General features: G+C 49.4%; 1 protein-coding gene across 2 annotated transcripts; it reads left to right on the forward strand.

Annotated features, from left to right (window-relative positions):
• Positions 1-3,876: 3,876 nt before the first annotated feature.
• Positions 3,877-10,851, forward strand: ARMCX4 (armadillo repeat containing X-linked 4; the record flags this gene model as incomplete). Of its 2 annotated transcripts, XM_079727126.1 has the most annotated exons (2): positions 3,877-8,088; positions 8,215-10,851. In XM_079727126.1, the coding sequence occupies 2 exons, from the start codon at positions 3,877-3,879 to the stop codon at positions 10,849-10,851; spliced, it is 6,849 nt and encodes a 2,282-aa protein (XP_079583252.1). The 2 variants fall into 2 exon arrangements, with proteins under 2 accessions (XP_079583252.1, XP_079583251.1); XM_079727125.1 differs by having other exon boundaries at positions 3,877-10,851.
• Positions 10,852-13,427: the final 2,576 nt, after the last annotated feature.

Genomic DNA, 13,427 nt, shown 5'->3' on the forward strand with positions numbered 1-13,427 from the left:
GGGTTAGGTCCCAGCTGCTATGGGGACATACAGTGCATGAATGGCAGATAGTGGAGATATCTCACCAGTGTCATGATCTAATGAAAATCCACCTGTTAAGCTTCATTTCCATTAGTGGGATAGCACAGTTGGTCCTTTCCTGGGTGTGATGAGACTGATGTGATCACACGCTTATGTAAAATCCCAATAAAACTCCTTGAGTGGAAAACAGGTTAATCTGGGAAGTCACTAGTTTTCAGGCGCTGGGTTCATCAGGAGTGGGGTCTCCATTCCATCACCCAGGAGTCATCTATGAAGAAGTTCTCAGACACCTGACACAAGATCATCAATAAATTCAGCCACAACTTTGAAAGGTTGTAAATCGCTTGTTTAAAATTGCCAAGATTGGTCTTTCCAAAGATGAATTTTTAGGTCACATTGAAAACCTATTGGTTTTGTTCAGGAAAATTTTATATTTAAAATGTTAATGATTACCAGTCTGTTTTGAAAGCTGTGAAATAATTTATAGCAATTCGAAAACATTCTTAATGTGGCACAAAACAACGTCAACAAATGGATGAGTCTTTTGTTATTTTTACAACCTAATTTGTAAATGTCAAACGAAAATGGCTTGACGCCATTTCCCCATTACAAAAACAATGAATGTGACGTTAAAAGGGAAAAAAAAGGAACATAAAAAAGAAAGTTAAACCTCTCCTTGCACTCTCTGCTCCCTTCCTGACACCTCTTCCCTAGCCCATTTTGGTGCAGCAACGTATCCAATGGGGACACTAGTCTTATAGTGTAAGAGAGAAAGAGAGAGTCCTCAAAGAAGCAGCTGAAAAGGCCAGAGCCAAGGCCTGAGGGTGGATGGGGGACGCAGACCCTCCCTGGTAACAAGAGAAGGGCAAACTCCAACCGCAGGGAGGTGATGCCACTTGTGGGCTCTCAGATTGGAGGGAAAGGAGCTGAGTGACCGGGCCTCGCGCACAGCTGGGTGGAGGGGGAGATCTTGCGCGCGGAGGTGGAGGGGAGGGTCCTGTTGAACTCCCCGCCGGCCCTGGTGGGGGGGGGGGATCGGAGGGCGAGCTAGACGGTGACGCGGGGCCCTCACGTGACCGGGAGCTGCAGAGCGACGCAGCCTTCGGTGCAGTCGTCACTCGTGTCTGGGTACCAGCTCCCCGCTGCCCTGCGAACGGCGGGCTGGCATCGGGCCCTGGGGAAGCGGAGCAGGTAAGGGCCCCGTGCGCCGAAGCCAGGGCGGCAGCGGACTGCGGATCCCCGGGGCTGGTCCGGGGGTGGCGGACAAAGCGGGCTCAAGTTCCCAGAGCCTTCGCTCAGATTCTCCCGAGCCCTCCTCCTCCTCCCTACGTCTGTGCTGGGGAACCGCGAGCTTTGACAGGGCGAATGGTAGGGGGAGTGTCTCAAGAGGGAAATGCAGAGACTGAGATGCCCCATTCTCTCTGAATCTAATCACAGACCACACATGCCTGCTCCGCTTCCTGCTCATTTCAGTGGAAGGGACACGCCACGGTGGCGTTTGCAGAGAAAATGGTGGGCCTTAGTGACTGGACGGCAGGGTTGGTGAGGGTGGCGTCTTGCAATGTGGGGAGGGACGTTTGATAACTGGGTTCCTGAATCCAGCGTTGGGATCTGTGTCCTGGGTACTGGTCCAAGCACTCAGTGCCTTTACTATCCCCTATCTGAAGACAGTAATTCGGGGTGGCACTGTTCGCGGCAAGGCGAGGGAAGAAGGAGAGGAGACAACTGCACAGGATCTGCGGAGGTTAGTGTGGGCACGGGCACCCGCTGTGAACAGTTGAAGCTCTCTATGAATATTCTCTGTGACAGGAACTTAGGCGCCGCTATTTGGTTGGGATATAGGGTGGGGCTATACTGGACTTTACTAAACTGAGTTTACTTACCAAGCTTGGGCTTTTTAACGTAAAGTGTATGTTGAAGACCAATAAAGACAACAACTTTTCTAGGGATGCTTTTATTTGTGCCTCAGAAAATACAAATTGTTGTCTCAAAGAATTCCTTTTTTTTTTTTTTTTTGGAAATAGCCTTTGCGGGGCAGGGATGGTGATTTTGCAGAAGCAAAAGCCTCCCTCCACCACACACACACACCTTGTCTCATAGGCTGGAGATTCCTAGAGATGGGTTTAAAGAGAAGTAGATGGTAGTAGGCTGTGATTCTAGAATATGGGGTATGGGGGCCTCTATGTGTCTCCTGGTTTTCCAGTTTTTCAGATTTTCCCACCTGTCTGCACAGGTGAAGGAAAAGATGGACTTTTGGCAGAAGCCCTAGAATCCTACAGGTGGTTTTAGAATAATTCGCCTCTGTCTCTCCCCTTTTTCCTGCCTCCCCTCTCCACCCTGCCCATTTCAGTGCTGGAGAAGCCCTAGGTTTTGCTTGCCAGAGAACAGATCTCTAAATCCAGTAAGGCAGGTACTGGGACCCATGTTTCACATGCTGGGATGTCACAAGCACTCAACTTTCACCTTCCCTTTTTTCTCTGTTTTTTCCTAGGTCTTCCCATAGGGCGGCAGTAGGGCTGTTTACCACTGAAAGCAAGGGAAATTGGGAGACTGGCCTGGGACAATGGAGGTTGGTGTGAAGATGGGCAGTGCCTGGGGGTAACAAGAGAGGGTGGGCATATGAGGTGGCTGAGACTTGAGACGGTCTCAGTGGAGGGTTCTTCTGCCTCTCCTACACTCTGCCAGATTTCCACAGTGTTGCTACCCCCCTACTGATTTCAGTGCAGGAAATAGTAGAAATATTGGGGTAAGTGTGGGCTGGAGTGTGACGGAGAGAAGACTTGAAAGGATGGATCATATTAGCAAACTGGACATGGGCTCTCACAAGGCAGGGACTGGAGTCAGGGATCAAGGTGCTTGTTTGTTCTGTGAAGGAGCCAGTCTCTACTATCTGTTTGTTTACTTGTCCACAGGTTGGTCTACAGGTCTGAAAGGCTTGAGATCACTGGAAGCAAAGAAACAAGAAGGAAATTATCCCTGATCAGTATAGACTGGTAAGAGGATGGGGACTGGCTGGGTAGACATCTAAGATGGGTTGCTGGAGACCAGTGTCCATCCAGTAGGGCCAGTGTCCAGTCTGGAGGATCCTCAGTCTCTCCTTTTTCCAGTCACTTTTCCCACCATCTCTTCACTTACCCCACACCTTCACCTTTATTTGGGCACAGGGAGTGGGGCTAATTGAAGGGGATAGAGAGGTAGTTTGCTAATAATATATCTGTCACAACAAGAGCAAAATCATCACTTCCGCCTGTCCGTCTGTCTGTCTCTAGGTCCACAGATCTCATGAGTTCATAGATCTACTTTTGGGTATATCTCCAATCAAGAGAAGGAAAGAGGAGGGAACTTCCTTGATCATTACAGGTTGGTATGAGGGTGGGGACCTGTGGGAGTGGTGACCAGAGTAGGTCCAGTAAAAATCGAAGTCTGGGGGCTTCCCCATCTTTACCATTCATAGTCAGCCTTACCACTATCCTTTCCACTGTTCATTTGGTATAAGGAAATGTGTACGGAAGTACCTTGGGGGAAATTGCTGGGCACTGGGGAAGATGGAGAGGAGATAAAAATAAAAGGGATGGAGAGAGAATTTGCTAATCATCCTCTTCTTCCACCAAGCACATCTTTTTTTACACTTTCCTGTCCTTCTGTATCTATCTGTGTGACGCACAGAATTAGAAGAGAAATTTTAGTGCATTTCCTTCCTCCACTTCTAGGTCCACCTCCAGTGGCAACTGTAGTGGCCTTTGAGTGGCTGAAGACCAACACCCTCACAGGCCTATGCGCAGACCTACTACCCACTTTTTGCAGCCTGATTGAGCCCCTCTGTACCTTGTTCGTGTCTTCAGCAAGGGTGATTACATGGGTCGTGTTCAGGAAGTGGGCTGGGTGACTGCAGGACTGATGATCTGGGCTGGTGCTTGCTACTGCATTTACAAATTAACCAAGGGAAGAGCCCAGAGTGTGAGGAGACTTGCCAGAAATGGGTCCAGAGTCAAGATGGAGACTGTGGTTGGGATACAGAACCAGACCTTGGCGATGTGTGAAGCCATGGTTGGGACAGAGATTGAGACTAGACCCAAGCCCAAGACTGGAGCAGAAACTGGAGCAGGAGGTGGGGCTGGGGCTGAAGTAGAGGCTAAGACCACTGCTACAGCCAGAATCAAAGCCAACTCTCAAACCAAGGCAATGGCTGAGGCAGAGACAGAGACCCAATCTGAGGCCAAAACAGTGGCTGGAACAGTGGTCATAACAGAGGCAGTGATTCTGACTGAAGCCAAAGCCAGTGAAGTGGCCATGAAAGAAGCAGTGACCCAAACTGACTCTGAGTCTGGGAGACTAGTCAAGAAAGAGGCAGTGACCCAGACCAAGGCTAAAGCTTGGGCACTTGGTGCTAGGGCAGAGACCAAGAAAGAAGCAATGACCCAGACCAAAGCAGAAACTCGTATATTGGCTGAAAAAGAGACAGAAATGAGCAGAGTGATGGTGACACAGAATGAGGCCTTGGCAGTAATCAGGGAAGAGGCCAAGATGGGTACCATAAACAAGTTTGGAAGTGTGGCTGAGACCAAGTTGAGAGCCCTGGAAGAGACTGTGAGTGTGGCCAAGACTCAGTCTGAGTCCAGGTCTGGTACCTCAGTTGATGCTAAGGGAAATCATAACACCAAGTCCAAGGCAGAAGCTGGAGCAGACATGAAGTCCTGTGCACTGTCTCAGGCTGTGGCCAAGATCCAGGTTGACGACATGCTTGGTACTGGGGTTGAGGCGAAGGGGAAGTGCAAATCCGCGTCTCAGGCAGGGTCTGTGGCAGATATGAGGGCTTCTGCTCAGCCTCAGATTGTAGCCAAGACTGAGGCCGTGCCTAGGGCAATGGTTGATGCTGGGGTTAATACCAATGCCATGTGTGAGGCAGGAGTGGGGGCAGGTTCAAGTGCTTCTACACAATCTCAGACTGTGACCAAGAAACAGACTGAGACAATGTCTGGTGCCAGGGTTGATGATAGGGGAAATAACAATGTCACATCTAGGGCAATGACTGGAGCTGACACGAGGGCTGCCGCTCAGCCTCAAGCTGTAGCCAGTGCTCAGGCTGAGGCTAGGCCTGATGCCACGCCTGATGCCAGGGGTAAGGGTAGAGGCAATTCCAATGCCGTATCTAAGGTGGGGGTTGGGACAGACACTGAGTCCTATACACAGCCTCAGCCTAAGGCCAATGTCCAGGCTGATGCCTTGCCTGATGACAGGATTAAGGCTCAGGGCAATGCCAACACCAAGTCTAAAGAAGAGGCTGGGACAGACACAAAGGCACAGTCTCAGACTTCCACTAAGAGCCAGGCTGAGGCTCTACCTAGTACCAGAGGAAAAGCTAGGGGCAAAGCCAAAGGCAAGTGTAAGGCAGGGGTTGGAGCAGACATGAAAACCTGTGCACAGCCTCAAGCTGGGGTCAAGGCCCAAGCTGATGTTTTCCCTGATTCCAGGATTGATGGCAGGGGCGATCCTGATACCATTTCTGGGGCAGAGGCTAAGGCAGAACTGAGGGCCTGTGGTCAGCCTCAGGAAATGGCCAGTTCCCAGGGCGAGGCCTTGCCTGGTGCCAAGAAGAAGGTCCAGGACAATCCCAATGCTGTGTCTAAGTCAGGGGCTGGGCCACATGCAAAGAGCTCTGCACAGCCCCAGGCTATGGCCAATACCCAGGGGGAAGCCTTGCCTGGTGTCAAGAATAAAGTCCGGGGCAATCCCAATGCTTTGTCTAAGGCAGGTACTGGGCCAGATACAAAGGGCACTGCCCAGCCTGAAACAGATACAACAAGCGCTGCTCAGCCCCAGGCTGTGGCCAATTCTCAGGGTGAGGCCTTGTGTGGTACTAAGAATAAGGTCCGGGGCAATCCCAATGCTGTGTCTAAAGCAGGGACTGGACCAGATACAAAGAATTCTGCCCAGCCCCAAGCTGTGGCCAATTCCCAAGGTGAGACTTTGCCTGGTGTCAAGATTAAAGTCAGGGGCATTCCCAATGCTGTGTCTAAGGTGGGGGCTGGGCCGGATACAAAGGTCTCTGCCCAGGCTCAAATGGATACAACAGGCTCTGCTCAGCCCCAGGCTGTGGCCAATTCCTGGGACGAAGCCTTGCCTGCTACTAAGAATAAGGTCCGGGGCAATCCCAATGCTGTGTCTAAAGCAGGGGCTGGGCCAGATACAATGTGTTCTGCCCAGCTTCAAACAGATACAGCAAACACTGTCCAGCCCCAAGCAGTGGCCAATTCTCAGGGTGAGGTCTTGCCTGGTGCCAAGAATAAGGTCAGGGGTAATCCCAATGATGTGTCTAAGGTAGGGTCTGGGCCAGATACAGTGGGCTCTGTTCAGCCCCAAGCTGAGTCTAATTCCCAAGGTGAAGCCTTACCTGGTGCCAGAAATAAGGTCCAGGGCAATCCCAATGCTGTGTCTAAGGTAGGGTCTGGGCCAGATACAGTGGGCTCTGCCCAGCCCCAGGCTGCAGCCAGTTCCCAGGTTGAGACCTTATATGGTACTAAGAATAAGGTCCGGGGCAATCCCAATGCTGTGTCTAAGGTAGGGTCTAAGACAGATACGAAGGGCTCTGCTCAGCCCCAGGCTGCAGCCAGTTCCCTGGGTGAGGCCTTGTGTGGTACTAAGAATAAGGTCCGGGGCAATCCCAGTGCTGTGCCTAAGGCAGGGGCTGGGCCAGATACAGCAGACTCTGCCCAGCCTCAGACAGATACAACAGGCTCTACTCAGCCCCAGGCTGTGGCCAGTTCCCAGGGCGACACCTTGCTTGGTGCCAGGAGTAAGGTCAAGGGCAATCCCAATGCTGTGTCTAAAGCACAGACTGGACCAGGTACAACAGGCTCTGCCCCACCCCAGGCTGTGGCCAATTCCCAGTGTGAGGCCTTGCTTGGTGCCAGGAGTAAGGTTAGGGGCAATCATGTTGCTGAGTCTAGGGTAGAGGCTGGAGCATATACGATGGGCTCTGGCCAGCGTCAGTCTGTAGCCCATTCCCAGAGTAAGACCTCGTCTGGGGCAAAGGACAAGGCTATGCGTAAGTCTGAGGCAGAAGCCACAGGAGATGCCTCTGTAAAGCCAAAGGCTAAGGCCATGCCCACTTCTGAGAGTGAGGGTGCAGTAGGCACTCAGACCTGCAAAAAGTCTCAGCCTAAGGTCCATGACTACTACTGGAATGGGATTGGTGTTGAGGACTGGATTGCTTCTGAGCGATGGATCAAATTTAGGTTTCAGGCTAGGGATGGATACTGGGAGAATAGCATGTCCTGGGCTGATGATGAGAATGAAGCCAATGTTGAATCCTGGAGTGCGGCTAGGGGTGAGAATGAAGTTGGTGTTCAATCCTGGGCTGGAGCTGGGGACCAGGCCAGTGGAGGGCTCTGGGCTGGGAGTCATGCCAGTGAACAGTCCTGGGCTGCAGGCCAGGCCAGTGGGGGTTACTGGGTAGAGGCGGGGGACAAGGCTGTTGGAGGATCCTGGACTGTGGCTGAGAACCAGGCCAGTGGGGCTTCTTGGGCTGGCACTGGGAACCAGGCTGTTGTGGTGCCCTGGACTGGAGCTCAGGCCAGTGAGAGTTCCTGGGCTGGGGGCCAGGCCAGTGGGGTATCCTGGACTGGGGGAGAGGCCATTGGAGTGTCCTGGACTGTGGTTGAGAACCAGGCCAATGGAGCATCCTGGGCTGGGGCTGAGGCACAGGCCAGTGGAAGGTCCCAGGATGGGGCTGGGATTCAGGCTAATGGAGGGTCCTGGGCTCAGGCTACAGCTGGGAATGTGGTTAACATTGGGTACTGGGCTGTGGCTGTGGACCAGGCTACTGGAGGGTCCTGGATTCTGACTAGTGATCTGTCTGGCGGTGCATCCTGGGTTGGGACTAGTGATTTGTCTGGTGGTGGATCCAAGCCTAGACTTGAGGATCAGACCAATGAAAATGTGTCCTGGGCTGGAGCTTGTCTGGGGCCTGAAAACCAGTCCAGTGGAAGGGCCTGGGCTGACACTGCGGACCAAGCCAGTGGAGGGTCTGGGCTAGGGCTTGTGGATCAGTCCAGTGGTGGGTCCTGGGTTACGGCTGGAGAACAGCCCAATAGAGGGTCTAGGCCAGGGCTTACAGACCAGTCCAGTGTTGGGTCCTGGGCTGGCACTGGGAACCAGGCCAGTGAAGGATTCTTGGTGGGGGCCGTGGATCAGGCCAGTGGGGGTTCTTGGACTGGGACTGGTGATCAGCCTGGTGGTGGGTCCAAGCCTGGATTTAAGGGTCAGGTCAGTGAAGAAGGGTCTTTGGCTGGGGCTGGTAGCCAGGCTGGTGGAGGGACTAGGTCGGGGCCTGAGGACCAGTCCAGTGGAGGGTCTTGGGCTGACTCTGGGGACCAAGCCAGTGGAGGTTTCTTGGTTGGGGCTGTGGACCAGGCCAATGAAGGGTCCTGGGTTGGACCTGGGCATCAGGCTGGTGGTGAGACAAAGCCTAGATATGAGGATCAGGCCAAATCTGGAAGAGTGTCTTGGGCTGACAGTGGGGGCCAGGCTAGTGGAGGGTCTACACTGGGGCCCAGGGACCAGTCCGTTGGAGATTCCTGGGCTGGCATTGGGGACCAGGCCAGTGGAGGAACCAGGCCAGTGCTCAAGGATCAGTCCACTGGATGGTTCTATGCTTGCAGTGGGAGTCAGGCCAATACAGGAGGGTCCTGGGGTGGGGCTAGTGGCCAGGCCATTGGAGGGCCTGGGCTCGGGCCCATGAACCAGTCCAGTGGTGGGTCCTGGGCTGATACTGGGAGTCAGGTCAGTGGAGGTTCTTGGGCTGGGGCTGGGGATCAGGCTGGTAGCTGTTCCAAACCTGGATTTGAGGATCAGGCCAGTGGAGGAACGTTCTGGTCTGGTGCTCAGGACCAGGCCATTGGAGGGTCTAGTCCAGGGCTTGCAGACCAGCCCAGTGGTGGGTCCTGGGTTGGTACTGGGAGTCAGGCCAGTGGAAGGTCCTGGATTGTGGCTGGGGATCAAGCTGGTAGCTGTTCCAAACCTGGGTTTGAGGATCGGACCAGTGGAGGAGGCTCCTGGGCTGGCACTGGGGATCAGGCTTGTGGAAAATCCTGGGCTGGGTCTAAGCCTGGGAATGAGGCCAGTAGAGGATCTAGCCTGGGACCTGAAGAGCAGGCAAGTGGAGGGTCCTGGGCTAGGCCTGGAGACCAGACCAGTAGAAGGTCTCAGGTGAGTGCTGGGACAGAGGCCAATGAAGGATCCTGGTTTGGGGCTGGGAGTGAGGCTAGTACAGGGTCTTGGTTCTGGAGAGGGGAAGAAGCTGGTATTGTGTCTAGTCCTGTAGATAAAAATGAGGCCAATATTGAATCCAGCTCATTGGTTAGGGAAGAGGCTATCATTAGTTCTAGATTTGGGGCTGAGAACAAAAACAGTATTGGGTCCTGGATCAGATCTGATGAGGCTGCCTGTATGGATTCCTGTGTGGGGGCTGAGGCTGGGGCTGGGGTTGGGGCTGAGGTCAGGCAGGAGTCTTGGCTCTGGGATGGAGATGCAGCCACTACAGGGTCTAGGCTTGGGGTTGGAGAAGAGGCTGGCATGGGGTCCTGGTCTTTGGCTGGGAATGTAGATGAGGATGAGCTAAGTAGAGCATCCAGCCCTGATATTGAGGAAATAAGTTTAAGGTCCTTGTTTTGGGCTGAGAGTGAGAACGGTAATGCATTCAGATCTAAGCATGAGAAAGATGTCAATTTTGAGCATAGGGCTGGAGATAAGGCCAGCACCAAGGATAAGCTTGAAGCTGCTGGTGGAGTCGATGTAAAGTCTTATTTCTGGGATGGTAATGAAAACAGAAGTGAGGACAAATCTGCACCTAAGACTAAAGCCAAAAAGTCAGCTGAGTCAAGAGTCACATATCCATCTATGGTCCCTGGGGCAGGAATGGGGTCATGGGCGGGAGCCATGATCTGGACAGAAATGAAATTTCCGTACCAAAATGAATCCTGCTTCCCACCTGAAGATGAGCTCAGAAAGCAGATCAGGTCTGGGGAGAAAACTCAGCCTTGGGCCTGCCGCTGTAGACGTGAAACTAATATGGATCCACGAGAGCTTGAAAAACTCATTTGCATGATTGAGATGACTGAAGATCCTTCTATTCATGAAATAGCCAATAATGCTCTGTATAACAGCCGTGATTACCCATTCTCCCATGAAGTCATTCGTAATGCAGGTAGAATCTCAATTATTGAAGGCTTGCTCAATAATCCCTACCCCAGTGTTAGGCAGAAGGCTTTAAATGCACTGAATAACATCTCAGTGGCTGCTGAAAATCACAGGAAGGTTAAAACATACTTAAACCAAGTATGTGAAGACACCATCACCTATCCCTTGAATTCAAATGTGCAGCTGGCTGGATTGAGATTGATAAAGCACCTGACTATTATTAGTGAATATCAGCATATGGTTACAAATTACATTTCAGAATTTCTTCGTTTGTTAACTGTGGGAAGTGGAGAAACTAAAGACCATATTTTGGGAATGCTTTTAAATTTCTCTAAAAATCCATCTATGACAAAAGACTTGCTCATTGCCAATGCACCAGCATCACTGATTAATATCTTTAGCAAGAAAGAGACAAAGGAAAATATTCTTAATGCTCTTTCACTATTTGAAAATATAAATTACCATTTTAAAAGAAGAGCAAAAGTATTTACCCAGGACAAGTTCAGTAAAAATTCCCTTTATTTCATATTCCAACGACCTAAAGCATGTGCCAAGAAACTTCGAGTCTTAGCAGCAGAATACAATGACCCTGAGGTGAAAGAAAGAGTTGAGCTATTATTAAGTAAACTCTGATTAGTTGTAATTTTCCAAACAAATTTGAGTAATATTTTGGTTTTGCAGCCTGGAAGTAATGCACATTGTAAATTGCATTATAATTTCTAAAGTGATGTTGCTTATGATGGTCATTAGCTGGACCATTTTATGAACACCAAATGAATTCAATCTTGTACTGAAAATACATGTGTTGATTTTTACCTTGTCTGGATTGAGATATTTTTGGTATGCTTCATGAGCAGAAACTGAACTGATTCTTCATAAGTAAGGTAATCTTTGGTCCTTTGTGTGGACTTATGTTTATACATTTGAGACTTTATTTTTATGTCATCAATAAAGTTGTGTGTTTTAAGCATAAAAAAAAAAGACACGTCTTTGTCCTTGAATCTGTGATCTATTTGGAAAGTCAAGATGTATGGAAACAAAAAGATACTAACAAAACCCAAGAGCCTCTGATCATAGCCAGCTGTTTCCTATTAGTGCTTAAAGGCAGAAGAAACTTCTGCATGCAACAGTGTTCAGGGAAAGTTTTGCAGAGGATGGGGCACTTAAGTAAGCTGGGCATGAAAGACAGGATAAAAACAGGGCAGAAGGGCATTGGAGGAGGGAAGAGTGACGGGAAGAAAGGCATGGAGGTGGGAATTTTGCTCCACAGAGGAGACTGGCCTGCCTGGAGTACAAAGTGTGGGGAGGGGAGTGATGGAAAATACAGTCCAGCAGTTGGGTGAGTCCCATTCATGGAGGATCCCTGATTTCTAAATTGAGGGGTCTGTATATTCTACCCACCTCTGGGAGACACGAAAGCCTTTTGTGACCAGAGGAGTGACAAGATGAAAGGAACATTATGAGACTGACTTGTGTGCAGAATGGGTCAGAGTTGGGGTGGGGACAGGAGTGGCCACTGGAGATTGGAACACCACTGAGGAAGTTACCACCATAGTTCAGGCATAGTTGCCAAAGGCGTGAAATTTCACTGGTGGCAATGGGGGTGGCAAGGGGAGGAAGGAAGTGAGAGATGCTTTGAATGAAGTGCTGGAACCTATCCTGGGGACATACAGAGAGGGACAATTTTATTGTAGGGTCCTGAGGGCATTTGATAGGAAAACATCCCTTTTCTTGTCCAACTCTTGTCTCTATGGGAGTGAGTATGTTAGTGATTATTTTGGAATTATGAAAAAATATAATAGAAGAAAGAGTAATTTTTAGAGCTTCTATCAGATTTCTTTTACAAGATTGGTTGGGGCAGGGTCTTTATGGAACCATTGAGAGGACTGTTGGCATCCATACTGGAGAAGATCCACCTCTCTTCCAACCTAGAGTATGGTGAGGGTGTGGGTGGAGGGACACCTTCAAACTGTACTGGTGGGAGCATACTTGGTACAAGATCCATTTGGATACATGTTTTAGAAGCTTTCAAGATGTGCACGCTCTTTGACCCAGAAATTCCTCTTGTAGAAATTTATCATTAGGAGATAATCAAATAATCAGCTTGTACAAGGCTGTGCACCTGCACCTTTTTGAAGAGTGAAAAATTGTGAATGACCCAAGTGTCTTGAAATAGGCACTTGGCTAAGAAATTAAGGTATGTCTACACATTGAGACATTATGCAGCTCTTGAAAATGTTGATGGGCAACTACACTTATTTACATGGGAAAAATTCAGCATATAATCTTAAATGGGGAAAATAAGCTGCAAAAGCACATGCTATACTTTTTATGAAGAAAGAACACATATTTAAATTATCTCTATGTATAAACTTTGGTGTGTATACTCTTGAGAATGTGGATAGTTCCCTGATAGTGTAAGATTAATGGGTAATTTTACCTGTTTTTTACTCATCTGTATTTTCTGATATTTATATAATAAACCAGGACTTTTTGCATAATTTACTAAAAGGAAACGGATGAATTCAGGCTAAGCAGGCCTGTTAATAGCATTTCAGGGCACTAGAGCAAAAGTATAAATGGAGGTTCACATATTTATGTCTGAATATTTGGAAGGTATAAATAAAATTTTAAAATAAATATTACTTAAATAAAGCCATAAATATAAGTATAAATGTTTGAAATTTTAAATTTCATTAATCATTTTGAAAGTAAAGCTGTTCTCAATTCTAGCATTTGATGGTCACCAACTTTCCAGTGGAAAAAATGATGTCATACTTGTGGTGAATTCTGCAATCTGCTGCCCTAATCCTCCTTCAGGAATAAAGAGTTTATTATTTCAGTTGCTAGGAGTGCTGCCAGCAGACAGCCCTCAGCTGTCACCCCTCTTCGGGTATTGCCTCAGCTAGAAAGCCACCTCCCCCAAGGTCATACCTCCTTTCTGGGGTACTTCACATTCAATGACTGACCTACATGGCCTTCTTGCCCCAAATGGGACAGTTTAACTTCTCCCTCTGTCCAATCCTGCTTCCTTCTTTTCCTTTCCACAGGTTTTAATCCTAAGAGCATTCCCTAATAAAAGCCCTTCATGCTGAACCCTGTTTCTGAGTCTGCCCTCCAGGAAGCCAACCTACAACAGTTGGTACAAGAAGAGGTTCATAAAAGCATACACTGTGATGAAATTTAGGAGATGGATCATCTGCTGCCCA

The sequence above is a fragment of the Hyperoodon ampullatus genome, assembly GCF_949752795.1.
Source record: "Hyperoodon ampullatus genome assembly, chromosome: X".
In the NCBI taxonomy this organism is placed as follows: domain Eukaryota; kingdom Metazoa; phylum Chordata; class Mammalia; order Artiodactyla; family Ziphiidae; genus Hyperoodon; species Hyperoodon ampullatus.